This window comes from Pagrus major, chromosome 13, assembly GCF_040436345.1.
Source record: "Pagrus major chromosome 13, Pma_NU_1.0".
Classification (NCBI taxonomy): domain Eukaryota; kingdom Metazoa; phylum Chordata; class Actinopteri; order Spariformes; family Sparidae; genus Pagrus; species Pagrus major.
The window spans coordinates 6,186,833-6,202,414 of NC_133227.1; the positions used below are offsets into that span (position 1 = coordinate 6,186,833).

General features: G+C 40.2%; 1 protein-coding gene across 1 annotated transcript in view; it reads right to left on the reverse strand.

The window, feature by feature from the left end:
• dlg4a (discs, large homolog 4a (Drosophila)) overlaps positions 1 to 15,097 on the reverse strand; it is a 49,781-nt gene extending 34,684 nt beyond the window's left edge. The window contains exons 1-2 of the mRNA XM_073479318.1: positions 14,996 to 15,097; positions 1,126 to 1,287 (exon numbers count right to left, since the gene is read on the reverse strand). Coding sequence (XP_073335419.1) covers positions 1,126 to 1,287; positions 14,996 to 15,097 — 264 coding nt within the window. The remainder of the gene's footprint in view (positions 1 to 1,125; positions 1,288 to 14,995) is intronic.
• Between the last annotated feature and the right edge of the window lie 485 nt (positions 15,098 to 15,582).

Here is a 15,582-nt window from a genome sequence, read left to right on the forward strand (position 1 = left end):
TGCATTGTTACCTGTTGTCAGGCGTGTTTGTGACGTTGAAAATGACACACCGGAAAATAAAGCAGCATGGCACGCTCATCTACTTGCAATGGAGAGGGAGTCAATCGCCTATTTTTAGCAGGTGTGCCCACGCTCAAGAAAAACCTAATTTAGGTGAAAAAATGGTATCACCTTAACGTCTACAAAGCTGATTGCACTTCAAAATCTAAGTGTATCTTTCCAGTGTCAAAGTCTTCTTGAGGCAGATGGAAGATTAAAATCTCATTGGATTACAAGATGAATCAGAGGCATTTCTTTCTAAATCTGATCAGGCTGTCTGTTGATATAAATGTTACTCTGCAAAACTAATCATGAGAGATTTTATTTCAATGTGTAACTTGGAATCAGTACTACTGTTTCATGTTATAATCTATCAGGATAGATTGATCTGTGACCACATCCTGAAATGGTTCAGGCAATCACATTACTCAATACATCTTGGGTCCACTTGCACTTTGATTTCCATGCTGTTAAGCTCCGATATCATATTACCCAGTATGCACGTTCATACAGGTGTAAAGCTGATCTGGCACTTACAGATGCCATGGGCCATATTTCCTCATAAACACATTATGTTCCCATTAAAGTATTTATGTAGAAGAGTTTCAAAACAGACAACTCATCATTTGAAGTGCAGAGTTATAATAGATAATGTGTTGTAATGAACCACTTGCGTCTGGGCTAAATGAAACTCTTAATATAAATTCAACAAGCTTAGAGGATTTTACGTCTCTGAATGAAGAAAATTAGAATGAGGGAAACCACATTACAATGACTATAAATCTGTCTGCTGATTGAACTCAGGATTTCAGACCAAGTATTCGTATTAACAGCACACTAATGCATTGTGAGTAATTAGTGATATAATTTCTTTGTCTAATTTTGCTTTTATTTGAAGGTTATCATCCTCACTTATCCAATCAATGCAATTATCCACTTCTACAGCAGCTACATTTAATTGTAGAAGTTGTTTTTTTCTGCAGCACAAATGCAAAATATCTCTATTTAGTTATTTATTTTAATGTCAGGTCAAAATGAGGACATCAACAGTGTACATAAATGAGTGCGCATGTGTGTGTGTCCTACCTTGACAGGAGAGATATGCGTGTGTGGTGTGTAGCCATGTATGGCCTCCATGGCAGCAAGGTTCTTGTCACTCATATGAAGCATCTCGGCACTTTTCCCTGGAGCCAGATGTGCTGGACTGTGCTCCAAGGGGGGCGTCTCCTCATCCTGGTACCTGTACTTCTGCAGATAGACGCACACAAAGTTGAGGTTGTTAGTTCCAACAGGACTCATTCATGAGAAGCAGCTATTAGTTGAATGTATCTTAAAGTTTGTTAATGTTTAAATCACAAAGAGAGTCTGTCAGCCTTATTATTGTAACCTTTCATTAGCTGTGGTTACATGGACAATATTTTTTATCTTATTATAATCTGATTGAAGTAATTCTAATTAGATATTACAACTAAACTGTCCACATGGAGGCTAAATAAAGTGACCAATGCACAAAATATTTAATCAGAATATACATTTTTTGACATGTGCAAAGGGGTTTCGCCAGCTGTGAAGCATCTAATCTGCCAGGAATATAACAGAAGAAGGAAAATATATGTATTTTTTTTATGTTTTTTTTCTGTTACTGTAATTTTCAAAACAGATCAACATCGTGTCAAAGGACCAATATTTACATTTCTGGTACAGTGGATTCTGGCTTTCCTCATCTTCTCAAACACTAGTTTGAACAAATCGTTTTGAGCCTTTACACCATTGAGACATTCAACAATCATTAAATCTTTTAAGATCTCTAACAAACAAGCTGTGTTGGCTAAAGACCAGTTCTTACTGTACATGTTTCTGTCCCCAGAGGCAACATCACCTAATGTTTCCCCTACATGAGGCCAACATGTGCAGAACATATATATGTATTCCAACCAGAGAGAAGCGATCAGATTAACTCTTTACATGGTTATTAGGTGCTAATAATTTCCTATTGAATGGATTATTGGAGGTTTACACCACTCCTCTTAATCTGATTGAAATGTATTCAGATCGGGCCAGATCTGATCAGTGTTCAAATCTGAACATGGACAATATCTGACGATATTCACTCAGATGGAAGACTTCAGGTCAACAGTTTACATGGCGTGGGATTAATAGGGTCTGGTGTTTACATGCAACAACAAATGTAATCAGAAGAGCTTTGTGACATGGGCATGTGCATTGTGAATTCCTCTTCCTCGTTGGATATTGAGGAAGAAAATACACATTTGGAGTGACGTCTGGGAAGAGCCCTCTGATCTCCAGACGTAAATGGTGATTCCTGTCTGTCTCCTAAACCCTGCTTTTGCGTAACACCAGCTAATCAAAGAACGTCTAGACCCGGTTTTATCACTATGTTAAATGTGTGCCCCATACACTCTCCAAAGAGCAGACCCCCCCGTTTTAGCATGTTTTTTGTTTACCTATTGTTTGAACCTGCCATTTGTCTTCCTTGTTCTTACTGTATAAAATGCTGCAGTTTCATTTGCTCTGGGTTCACTCACCGGCTCAGATCCACTCTGTGCCTGTTGGTTCACCAGTTTACCAGTAGACCCTGATTAAACACATCACCACAGCAAACTATTCAACAGGACTTGAATGATTTCTTCAACAATATTTTATGTCTTTTGACATGCGTTTGATCAGCTCTCTGTCCTAAAGGTGGATAACTATCGCACAGTATTTTCCTTAGAAGCCGCCATCTTTGGTAAGTGGAGCTTAGGCTTTTAAACCAACTGTAATCAGAATATTAGGCTCCATGTAAATGCTGCTAGTCTCTTGAGACTGAGGTGTTTACATTAGGCATTTACATTCCGATTGGGCTATTATTCCAATTATAAGTGGAATATTAGGGCCAATGTACACACAGCTATTAATGGACACAAAATGGTGTAAATGGAAAAACTGCCGTCACCAAGGACACAAAGCAGTGTTTCCATCACAGATTCATCTTTAGCCAAATGCAGACTTTCTATATGCAAATCTGGTATATCACATAACATGTGTGACGCCTACAAGCGCAAAGTGAAGACATCATAGGAGGCCTCCAAAGATCGCCATTGTGCATTGAGCAGAGCGATCGTCCTCCACAACCACATGGAGCAACCAGAGCCGTGACTCACAGTGGCTCTACAGTAGCAGATCATGCAGGCTCTTCCTAGTAACCTTCCTCCCCTACCGATAGCCCACACCTGGGCAGGCTGCCAGCAGCCCACTGTGTTCGCCACACATGGTAGGTTGCATTCTAGGCGTGATGACACAAAATCTGCACACAGCAATTTCCATCACAAACACATCAGAAGGTGGGCAGCATCACAGTGGAGATGTGCCGAGCTGTCCTGTGGGCTAATGCTTGTGTTTTAGCTACAAATCCGTACTCCCCTGAAGCCCCCCAAGCTCACAATGTGCTCTGCTGCACTGCAGATGTGAAGCAGCCCATTCTGAAAACAGAGAAATTTTGGAGGGATCATTTGAATTTTGGCTGATGGCCTGATGGCCAGCTCTGCCACTCTCTCTCTCTCTCTCTCTCTCTTTTTTTGGAGGCAGACGGAGAGGGAGGTGCATCACCGAACCCTGTCTCAGACGGGCTGCCTAGCAACCAGAGCAGAGCAGAGATTGCAGTGCCACAGTTGGGGCTGCCAGCATCGGTCCTGGATCACATTACACTGAGACAGCAAGAAAGAGAGGGAGTGAAACAGAGATGAAGATAAAGGAGAAATTGTGGGGGAAGGGTAAAAATGACAAAAGTGAGAGCGTCAATAAAGGAAAGCAGAAAACAACAGCACGGGGGTGGACCTGAGAGAGAATGAGTAGTTGTTGATAGCACCGTTCCATAATTACAGGTTGATAAGCAGGAAACGATTGATTTTTCTTTATTAAGCACTGCAGAGGCGGCTACTGCTACATGTAAACATAGATTAAATATTATGTAACTGTATACTACCAACTGCTGATATACAGTGTAATACATAACTGAACAACTGCTGCTTAATTAACTCACCCTCTCTGTGAAGCAAGATTCACATAAAATAACAGAAATATGAACATAAAGATTTGTAAATGACATGAATCACAGTTCAAAGTAGCCCTCAGCACTTTGGTCGCCACTGCCTCCCCCCTTTCCTGCATGACCAACATTCATGCTGCCATGTTGCCTTCTGTCCCACTGGTGGGGGATGTGAACGCTCAAGATATGTTACAAATTGTCCTTCTGGAGAGGGGCTTTGGTGCATTTCCTCTGGCCAGTGAAATACACGATCGTTGCTCAGTGTAGCGCAATAGCACAAAAACATAATTCTACAATACAAATAGTTTTTAAGAGCCTGAGATTTGTCCAATTGGAGAGGGTATCTTGATTTAAAGCTTCCTTTGGAACACATTTAAGAGCTGAATTATGTCAAATGCAAATACTCCAAATTCATATGAAGTTAAAGGTTTTTTCAAACATTTCTCACAGTGACAGCATAACCGAGAGGCTAATTCTGGTCAGCCAAGGGACAGTACAACTCCAGGGTGAGGGCTGCACACGATTGTTTTCATTATTGATTGATCTGCAGATTATTTTCACTTTAAATCGATTAATCCTTCAAAAAATTGTGAAAAATGCCCAAAATGAAGTCTTCAAAATTGCTTCTTTCGTCCAGAACCCAAAGACTCTTCATTTTCTCTCAAAAATGACAAAGAAAAGCAGCAAATCCTCACATTAAGGAAGCTGGAAACAGCAAACATTTGACATTTTTGCTCAAAATGGCTAAAACAATGACTAACAGACTAATAGATTAATCGACTAATCGTTGCAGCACTGTCCTACAATCCCATCCTATCCTATTATCAAAGTTAATTTCAGTTTTCCAGCTGGTTAATTACCCATCATTGCATTTACCTGCTGTCCCAGATATCTATCGGCCCCTGATTAGATGGCTAAAATGAAAACAGGCAGCTGTGAGTCCTGAGGGCAAAGACAATGAACTTGTGCTTTTTCAGGCCATTCAATTTTTATGCATCATGAAATACAGTATTGTCTGATTGTTATATCTGAAGGCCTAAAGTGTTTCACTTTGAAGGACCCACATTAGATCGAGCACAGATGCTCACATCAGCACAGGTGTAAGCTGACAAACAACAAACAAAAAACGCTTTGTTCAACAAGGTAATGTTGCACCACAGGTAAAAAGTAAGCAAGTCACATATAAAAAAAAAAACAAAGCCCAAAACTTAACCCTAATAAAGGGTTAAAGCACTTATTTACAAATAAATCTAAGTAATAAATCTAAAAATCTAAAAATCATGCATCATTCATTTACACTATTTCTGTACCCCACATACACATTTTGTTTTACTACCAACCCTAACCCTGAAGGTAATATGTCATTGCAATTTAAGGTTGTATTACAGTCTTATATACAATTGAATGATCTGTGTCTAGTTGGTTTATGGATATAAGACACTTAAAGGGTATTAAGCGTGCATGGTATAGTAACTGTTAGGTCGATGTTTCCTTTATTCTGCTAATACATATATCATGCATTAACATGTCCACTATAGGATGAACACAGAGCTGGATTAATACGTGCAAAATAATCACAATATATAATATCAACCGTTTTAATAAACATAATTAGACATCATGTCAATAAAACTTGTTTTCCTGGGACTCTTACATTCACACTCAGGGGGTCTGTAACAGCTTGCAGCAATTAAAATCTGCTTCTAACCATACAAAGAACCCACTAAATTACCACTGCAACAAAATACCTCTGAGTTTCTCTGGCTTTATTGTATCAGTATATCACCATGGAAGGAATCCAGTACATTTTTAAGGAATTACTTGGCTGTAAAGGACGATATAAGGACCGTCCCTAAGGTTTTAGTTGCAGTTGTTGGCCATCCTGTGCTATTATAAGAAGTGCACACTGAGTGGCTGAATAAGCTGTTCCTTTAATGGTTAAATGAGTTAGCTTAATGCAGAGCAAATGTCAAATAATATCTACCATCATCTGAGTCTGTAATTCAAGGACCAAGCGTTTAAATGACTGTGCATTAGGTAATGGAATGAAAGCTAACCTCACCTCTCAGGCATATAATTTCCAAGAAGCGTTATCTGCGAATACATTTGATGTGTAAAGTGTTACAGGAACCATGAGAAGCTCTTCAGGTGTAATTAAAAGGTTGCAAATCCTCACTGCATCTTCACAGAATTTAAGCTTTTGCAAGTTAATCTATTTGCATTTTCTTAAATGATGACTAATCCATTTTTTTTTCAGTATTTGGATTAATTTGAACAGTTGCTGCTCTCATGAACTCGGAGGGATTTTATGCCGAGAGCTAAGTGTGTGTGATGCTTCACAGCACTGGCAGAATTAACTATATGCTGGAATTTAGTTATGTGCAGTACAATACATAAATAAATAAATCAATGAATAAGTAAATCTGGACAGGAAGCGTGAATCAATTTGTTAAAGAGATGTTTAATGATGACCAGCCACATTGCTCCTATTCAGGCAACTGCTAATGATACATTGACTGAAACCAAACAGCGTATTCAAATAATCATCCAGTCAGTGCTCATTGTGTAAAATATACATAAATGTCGTTTATTAGAATATTATTAGAAAAACATGTGTCATGCAATTATCTACTGATTGCATCAGTCATCCCTGATGCAATCAGTAGATAATTACAAGACTCATTCAGACAGTTTGTTTAAAAAATAACCATATTATATGCCACCTATACAACATCTCACATCGTACAACTTTCTGAAGTTTGAGTCGGTTTAAACTCAAACAGACGACATATAAGAAAAATGAGGCATTAGCTCCACAACATCATCACACGTTAGCCCCTTTTCCACCAAATTAGCTCTAGTTCTTCAACTGGTTCCATTCAAGATTCCTGGAACTGGTGCTATCTAGCAAACCGGCTCATGTTTCCAACAGTTTTTAAGGAGAACCATTATTACCCATGATGCATCTGTAGAATTGACACGCATGCTTGGACTCACAATGGAGATCAAGGAGGTTTTTTGTTCCAGCTCAGAACCAACTTTTTGGTTTCCAGGCCAATTTATTTTGGCCATAGTGCTCTGACGCATGAACCAGAACAAAACCAGTTTCATGTTTCATGACACGGCCACTTTTAAAAATGATTTGGACAGCATGGTGTGCTTGTGGAGGCAGGCAGTGTGTGCAACTGGCCATCATATGTAATTAATAGGAAAAGTGACGTGTCTTGCACTGAATAGTTGAAAGTATTTAAACTTTTTAAAAAACCCTAAAAAAAAATGTGGCATGCATCACAGGAGAGGAGTGCTTGCCAGCAGCACTGTACTGTAGGAAAACAATGATTTTGCTGGCGACGCATTTCTAGCGACGCCTCTCGGTGTGAATAGCCTCTGATGAGAGAACCATGTTTGTCTCTGATGGTTGTCTGAACTTTCTCTTTTCTACTACAGCCCATCAAAACACAATCATTGTTGCCTTCTCAGTTGATTTTCACTCCCAAGTGTCTTCTCAAGTGCCAAACCCCAAACACAGCTTTCATCTCATTTGCATTATCACAACGGCTGTTGTCGCCAGCCAACACCTACCAGTACAACTGTTTTTTTTTGTGTATATCTAAGCCTCCAAAGACAGAAGATTCACTCATCTTCCGCCAGTGATAACTTATTCTCCAAGGTGTTTCAGCGCAACACTTTGACAAGTGTTAGTATCCTGTAGCTATGTATGCTGCAACAACAACAACATACTTTACATTTACCATGGGGCAGAATGCTCAAAGCTGCACCAGGAAGGATTTTAATGGAAGTCATCCAGCCTAATTCAAAAAGTGGGGCTGCAGTAAAGAAGAGTTTCCTATCCCCCCATGGAGACGCTCTAGATTCACCCTTTTCACCTAAATTTAAGTCAACCGTTGAGTGTAATCACTCTAAACTCTCTGTAATACTGAAAATTAACATCAAATACAAAGCTCCTACTGTACCTGAACGAGACATCGATCACAAGAAAGATGGCTTTCTAAGAGTCTAAAATACTTTCTAAATGACACTAAGACTAAGACGGAAGAGCGGAAATGTATTTACTTATTTATGATTTCCAGCATTTTTTAATTTATTAATATAAATCAAACTCCAAACGCAGCAGCACATGCCCATTTGTGTTATAAATGTGTATGATAACATTGTGCAGGTGGTTATTGAATACAGAGGAGCTCCTGGGCTGCAGACTGAAGGTGTTTCATATTGAACATCACCTCCACTGCATCAGTACATGCATCTCCCACAGGGAGATAATCTAGGTGCACATTCTGCCTGGAAGCACAATTTACATTGTCCAACTAAAACTTTGATCAAACATGTAAAAATACTTTCAGCGGTGCATGTTTTGAAGCTCATTACTGTCCCAACCAACTTAAGACTCTCTCTAAAAATACAAATAAAAATCCCTGAGGTGCTGTTGGGCTTTCTTCACCGCCAGAAGGCTGATATCACTACAGTGAAACAGGAGAAGTCATAAAAAATAAATAAACTCCCGAGATATATGCCGAGCATGGTTTTAGAAACTCTACATGTTTAGTCTCCCTTACATTTTGTGCTTAAATATTCACTTGTTAATTTATGTTCATCTCACCCAAATTAATGCGATGATTCTGAATCTAATTTTTGTGGGATGAGTCATCATTTATAAGACCCACACAGATGCATCATCCTCAAATTTAATAATCAGATTAGAGTCATAGATACAGTAAATGGTGCCATAGTGCGTGCTTGGCTGCAGTGCTTCTGTTCTGCTGAGGGTAGTGCGATGGGAGGGAGGGGGGTTCCATCTTGTCTGGAGCCTGTTCACAAGAACGTCTTGCTTATTTGTAAAAAAAGATATTAATATGAATATTTATATAATATGTAACAAAAACTGCAGACTTGTTATTTAAACTGCAATATGGCCAAGTGCAATGTCCAAATCGCAAGAATCTGCAATTTTTTGATAAAGGTAAAATGGGTGACAAAACAGTGTTATGTTCAAGTACTGTAGTGCTGCAGAGATGCCCTGGCCCACGAATCTTGTTCCCCAGAACGTGAAAACATGTTTGTTCACTACAGACCCCAACAAATGTCACATCATCATGATTTTAATAGTTTTATCGGTAAAAATGAAATTCACAAATTGTGAATCGATATCTTAATAGCTGTCAACATAAAGCCCCACTGCAGACCATGTGGACTTAAACAGGCCCAGTGCTTACATTAAACTAAAAGAAACCATGAGGAACACCTTACACTAACCCTGCAAAATAATGTACCTCACTGACTGTAATACTGACCCAAAACAACAAATACTTTGCCAAATTTTAAAATTTAGAGCCCAACCAATACTCAATGCTAATACTGTTTAATTTCAATTTCAATTTCAATATCAATATATTTGCTGAAACACATGCATGTTTTGCAATGAGCTATTAAACACTTGATACGTAAAGGAGGCAGGATACTTTACAGTTTACCAATAAACTGTCTACATTGACATCAGGGCACTGAAACAGTAAACATATTGGGAATTTAATAATTGTAAGTCACCATAAGTATCTTGTTCTGTATTATAATCTCTAAAAAAAAAAGAAGAGTTTTCATATCACCACATGTCGGGCTACATATACCACTACAGGTCAAGTGATACATGGTCAGGCTGTACTTGAAATAGCCTGTGAATTTCTCCATTTTCACAATTAAAGCACAATAATAATACCTCAATATTGAGATAATATTGTAGGGATGACTATTGGTACTTTCACAATATAGTAACACAATGAGATTTTTTATAAATAATCATCTGTAATGTAGATGGCTATAATGTCTAAGTAAGTTAAGGCAAGTACAGTCTGGTAGGTTCAGAAAATTACATCACTTTACGTTAATGCAGCCTTTTAAAACATTGTTGACTCTAAGACGATATATAGTCTAACATGCAGCACCACTTAATTAGCTAAAAAAATATTAAATTGAATGCTGAACTATTTTCTCAGTTTACAGGTCAGGTGCAACCTATTCCCCTCAGTTTTCCTCACAGGTCTCACACTCAAACAAAGCTCAGTAGTCTTGATCGTTCATCCCCTACCCCTCCCCCTCTTCCCACAGAAGCATGCACACACCATTTTTATGCTGAGTACATACATTTTTACGTATGTTGCACTTGTATTCGGGGCTTGTGGTATTAACCCTCCCCCAGCCTCACTGTTACCAGCACATACACACACAAACATGCCAGCAGAGGCCATGTTAACACACAGCACTGCAAGATTAATGGTTTCACTAGAAACAAACGTGCAGTAATTGCAGCAGTGGGTATTTTCTTTTAGCCGATGCGTTATTACAAAAACAAACCTGAAGCAGCTCTTTGGTGCAGAGCGAGTATTCTCTTTGCTGCTGTTAGAGCTAACATCAGCTCGGACAAATGCTTTGGGAAAGCAGAAGATTATCTTAAGTATTGAGAAATGTGTCAGAATACAGATAATACCCCACTCCCCATATCGAAATGGACAAATTAATATTTACAATATGGATATTGAGCATGGTTTTTGTAGTTCTTTTAGACTTTTGGAGAAAAATGCTGTTCTAAGGTGTGTTCAAACAGAAAACAAAGAGCTGTAGCTAGCTAACAATTAACATATGCACCAGCCGTGTGTGGGACTGTGTGTGTGAGTTTGTGACGTTATGAGGCCGATTCATCAGTCAGTTAGGTTAAAACTGTCAGTTCACACCTACTCGCGTCTCTCTGTGACGTTACACACAGTCATCTACAATTCGTCAGTCTGATCGTACATCATGTGATTTTCTGTGTCTTAATATCATGGAGGGTGAGTTATTCACTGATTCTCTGTGTGTGCACCACAGAATTTGGTTTTAAAAGTTGATGATGCATATCTGTGCTTAGTGTTGTTCCTTATAAATAAAAGTATCTATGATGTTAACTACCACCACCATTTTCTGCAGCTCAAGGATTTCAGAGGCACACCATGTAACTAGGCAACTCATCTTGCAATAATATGCAGATTCAATTCTGCTGGTTTTGACATTTGTAAAGGATTATGTTGGCAAGTTTGAATATTTGAGTTCTTTCAAATAAGCCGTCTCTCGCAGAAAACCCATACGCTCTGCTCTGTCATCCCATCACTCAGAAGCTGTTTGCTTTTATGAGCAACATCTACTTGATTACTCTGATTATAGATAGCCACAGTGAGGGCCATTTCTGTACAGCGCTAGTTGCGATACCGCGAGTGTGCTACTCGCTCCTACAACTTGCACATTCATTGCTCACACAACAGCAGCTGCAGTGTTTGAAAGCAGATAAGCTGTGAAGAGCGAGTTAGTAAGGTAGAGGCGACCCCGAATGGTTCAATATTAGACCTGAACAGAGCATTAGAAAATATCCGCGACCGCACATTGTTGTTGCAGCAACACTCCGAGCTTCCTGTCAGAGCTGAGGCTCGCTCCTTTTTATGAAGCAAGATGACACAAACAGCGGGATAAAATAGGTCAAATCCATAGGAGGAAACATGTGTCTGCAAGGCTATAAAAGCAGTTCCAGTAAAGATGTGTAATGTGAAACCAGTGCCTCACACACAGGGACACAGTGCAGCAAAGCAAACCACCTCTGCTTTGATATCACCTGCTGATACTTTCTACATCATTACTCTTGACTATTTGATTGGTCGGCTGGTAATGAGTGACAGCAGGTCGTTCTCCCGTCCATTTTCCAGTAAGGACGTCTGAGCATCGATTCTCAGGGTGAGGTGATCATCGATCTTGATATTGAGATGAAGGCACCCTGATCCCTGAGTCGTAAATCATTCATTACATTAATACTCTTTTTCCATTTAATCTCTATCCTTTTGGCTAGTTTACATTGTACGCCCTTCAGTATAAGCACTGCACTGAGTCGTAGCTTAAAGACAAACTTGAAGGAGGCAGTCGGTCTCGATTAAATGTTGTGGGGCCATCAATGAGCATTAAGCATAAAAGAGCACATTAAAGCACTGCTGAATGCTTCCAACCACATAAAGACCCTTTTAATTAAGTTCCTGAATTAAAGATGACTGAGAGACTCTGTGCTGGGCTTTGTTTAAGAACAAAGGTTATGCAAACAAATAACCTTGGAGGATCACCTTGGGAAATGACCAGTCACGTGGTAGCTATTGTTAACATAGATGTTTAGCAAATACATGGCAGTCCTGGAGTAAATTCAAGAGGTAAAGCTGGAAATATACAGAACAATAGGGGCAGGATATGGGGGAACGTTGAAAGCATCTCCCTGCAGAAGATCCGGCCAAATAAAATCCCACCGATAACCACCCACCACCAGACTGAAACAGATGGACACAAGCTGTTTGAGGGCTACTGAACCTGCTGGAAATATGTACTGTATGTGCAGGGAGAAGGTATGCGGACATGTTGAAGGGATATGCTATGACACTACATAACTGTGTCTGTAACTGTTTTGTAGCAGTGGTTAATTTTTGGTATTTGTTCCAGGTCAATCCCTGTTGGGATAAACATGGCTACTTCTACTTCTGTGCACTAGGCCTGATGCTTGTTGGTGTTTTTTTGTTTTTGGTTTGTGGTCTAGATTATAATTTTCAATTCCCCATTTTATCTATGGTGATAGTGTTCTTACTGTGGGCTCCACCACTCCTGAATGAACGTAGGGTAAACACTAGATAACCTCTCAGTATTAATATGCTGATGAAAGAACAATATAGAAATTATTAGCATGTTTCAATAGAAAATAAATAGAAAATAATGAATTGTGGCATGATAGAAGGATGCAAATATAGCAATTTATGGCTGCAACTTACGGTTGTTTTCATTAGAGTTCGACCAGTAGCCAATTTTGGGGCCGATGTCAATACTGATATTAGGGAGTCAAAAATTCTGGTATCGGTTTATCGTCCGATATCCTCAGATTCTTTGCAATGATCCCTCCAATGTGGTTATCAGACGCTTAGAGACACACAAAGAAATGGAGGCAGGATGTTTTATAGATTAAAAATAAACTTGTATTATTTATTAAAACGATAGCAGTGTACTGAAACAGTAAACTTCACAGGAAATGTTATAATCATAAGCAGCACCTACTATCCTATCCTATCCTATCCCATCCTATCCTATCCTATCCTATCCTATCCTATCCTATCCCATCCTATCCTATCCTATCCTATCCTATCCTATCCTATCCTATCCCATCCTATCCTATCCTATGCTTTCCCATTCTGTTATCAAAGTCTGTTACAGTTTCCAGTTGGTTAATTACTCATCATTGCATTCACCTACTGTCCCAGATATCACTCTGTCCCTGGTTAGATGGCTACAATGAAACTAGGCATTTTCTTTCGGTAGACTAATCAAACAATTTATCATTGGAGCTCTACTGCAAAACTTTATTGTTAATAAAGTTTTACACTCAAAATATATCTAATATCTGCTTGTAATGTGTGCTCGAGATGATGAAGAAGATATCTCTGTTTAAACCAGCATTACCAAACAAATTACAATCCATTTAAATTGAGCAGTCAATCCCATTTTGAAATCTTCTCTTATTACAGAATAGATGTTTGCTGTGGAGTTGCATTTCACTGGTCGGTCATGATGACTCTAGAGGCAACTTGAGTCTGTGGGAGGAAATTTTAATGTGTTTTCCACCAGGAAGGCGCTGTGTCTCTGATGGAGTGAGGAGCGGGGACACATGGGATTATCTGTGCTAGTAATACTCAACATGGAGCACAGCAGGACCTCCCCTTCAGAAACCCAGAAAGCAAACACCCACATTAATTCTACCAGCGGTGCCTTACAAACATAGAAATTGTTCTCGTCTTACCAGATAAAATGTTAAAAATAATCCCGATTAATGAAACATTGCAAAAATATCCACCTATTTCATACCTAATGATGTGTGACTAATCAAAATGCAGGAAGTGAACTAGATTCGAGCAGCGAGACAGAACACAGACCAAAATGTCGGAGCTGAATCAACAAACAAATTATCTGGAGCTCTGTACACATGTACACATCAGTTTGGCACGTGTAGGGACCATGCCTGGCCAGAGCGGACCGGTGTAGTCGGATTTGGCTTGGAAAAGCTAACAGACTAGAGAGCCATGTGGAGGGAAAACTGAGCTGGCTTCCATACTGGAAACACCTGCAGCTGGGAGGGAGGGGCTGGATGGATGAATGAGTGACAGAAAAAAGCATACTGCTGAACATAATAACATGTTTTCTTTAGTTGATAATAAGCAGCTGTGCTCTGATTCATCCATAGAAAACAGCAGGGGCTCGACTCATGTTACCTGATTTCAAGCCTCTCTGGCAGAGTAACAGTTTCTGTCATGATGAATGATATTTAAGTGGCCCTGGGCACTAAAAGTGCATTCTCCAAGGTCACAAACGTGCCATGCCAGCTTGCTTCAAAGCCAGATCTGAACCAATCAGCATATGGTTATCCCTAACGCTGACCTGCAGCCCTACGGATGAGCAGGAGGCACCTGATGGGGGGGTCGATGTTCCATTCATTAAATCTCAGTTAACATTTATGGTAAAGACACCAAACACAACCCAGCCTGCCAAAGGATGCTGTCGCCCGCTCGCTCCGTGTAGATGGAAATCGGCCATGTACACTATGAGCATGAAAAAACCGCGTGATGTAAAAGGTAGTACACTGTGAATGAGCTGCTACCTGAGAGCATATGGAGAGCAGAGGAAGCAGTAGGTGAGTGTGATCACTGTACTAATTACTGTAACGAGGAAACGCGCGTTTAGAAAGGGCTACAACACACACAGTTCATTCTTGTTATTTCTAATTATTTAAGTAATCGCATTTGGATAAACGCCGCGTCCATCGGCTGCTCGCAGCGTGCACCCCAGGCTTACCTTGCACCCGAACATGAGCGAGAGGGTCCGGTTGCTGCAGATGACCTTACACTGGCACATGACCGGCGAGAGACACTTTAAATTCCTGACAGGCAGAGACATCAGTCCAGAGCCTCACACCAGGCAGGCAGGCAGGCAGGCAGGCAGACAGCACAGACCACAGCTCGTCGGTCCGCCGCCACTCACTCACAGCCACGGTACACTCAGAGGGAGGGAGGGAGGGAGGGAGGGAGAGGAGGGGGGAGGTCGGGTCGGTGGTGCCGGTTAACAGGCGCGCTGCCTGGCTGAAACGTGACGGCACTCGGGTCCAGTAGACGTGTTTTTGTGCGACCTCAGATCATGCATGTCTGTCACGTTTAAAGCGTCCGTCTGTCGCTGTACAATGCCATGTTGTCCAAAGGTTTAACACTCTCTCTCTCTCTCTCTCTCTCTCTCTCTCTCTCTCTCTCTCTCTCTCTCTCTCTCTCTCTCCCCCCTCGCTATCTTTGATTGGCCGTAAAGTTTGTACTCAACGCGCAGCTGGAATCATAAAGGGAGGAAGCAGTGAAGAGACTGAATAGAGGGGATCTGGTTTATCTGTTTTGCCC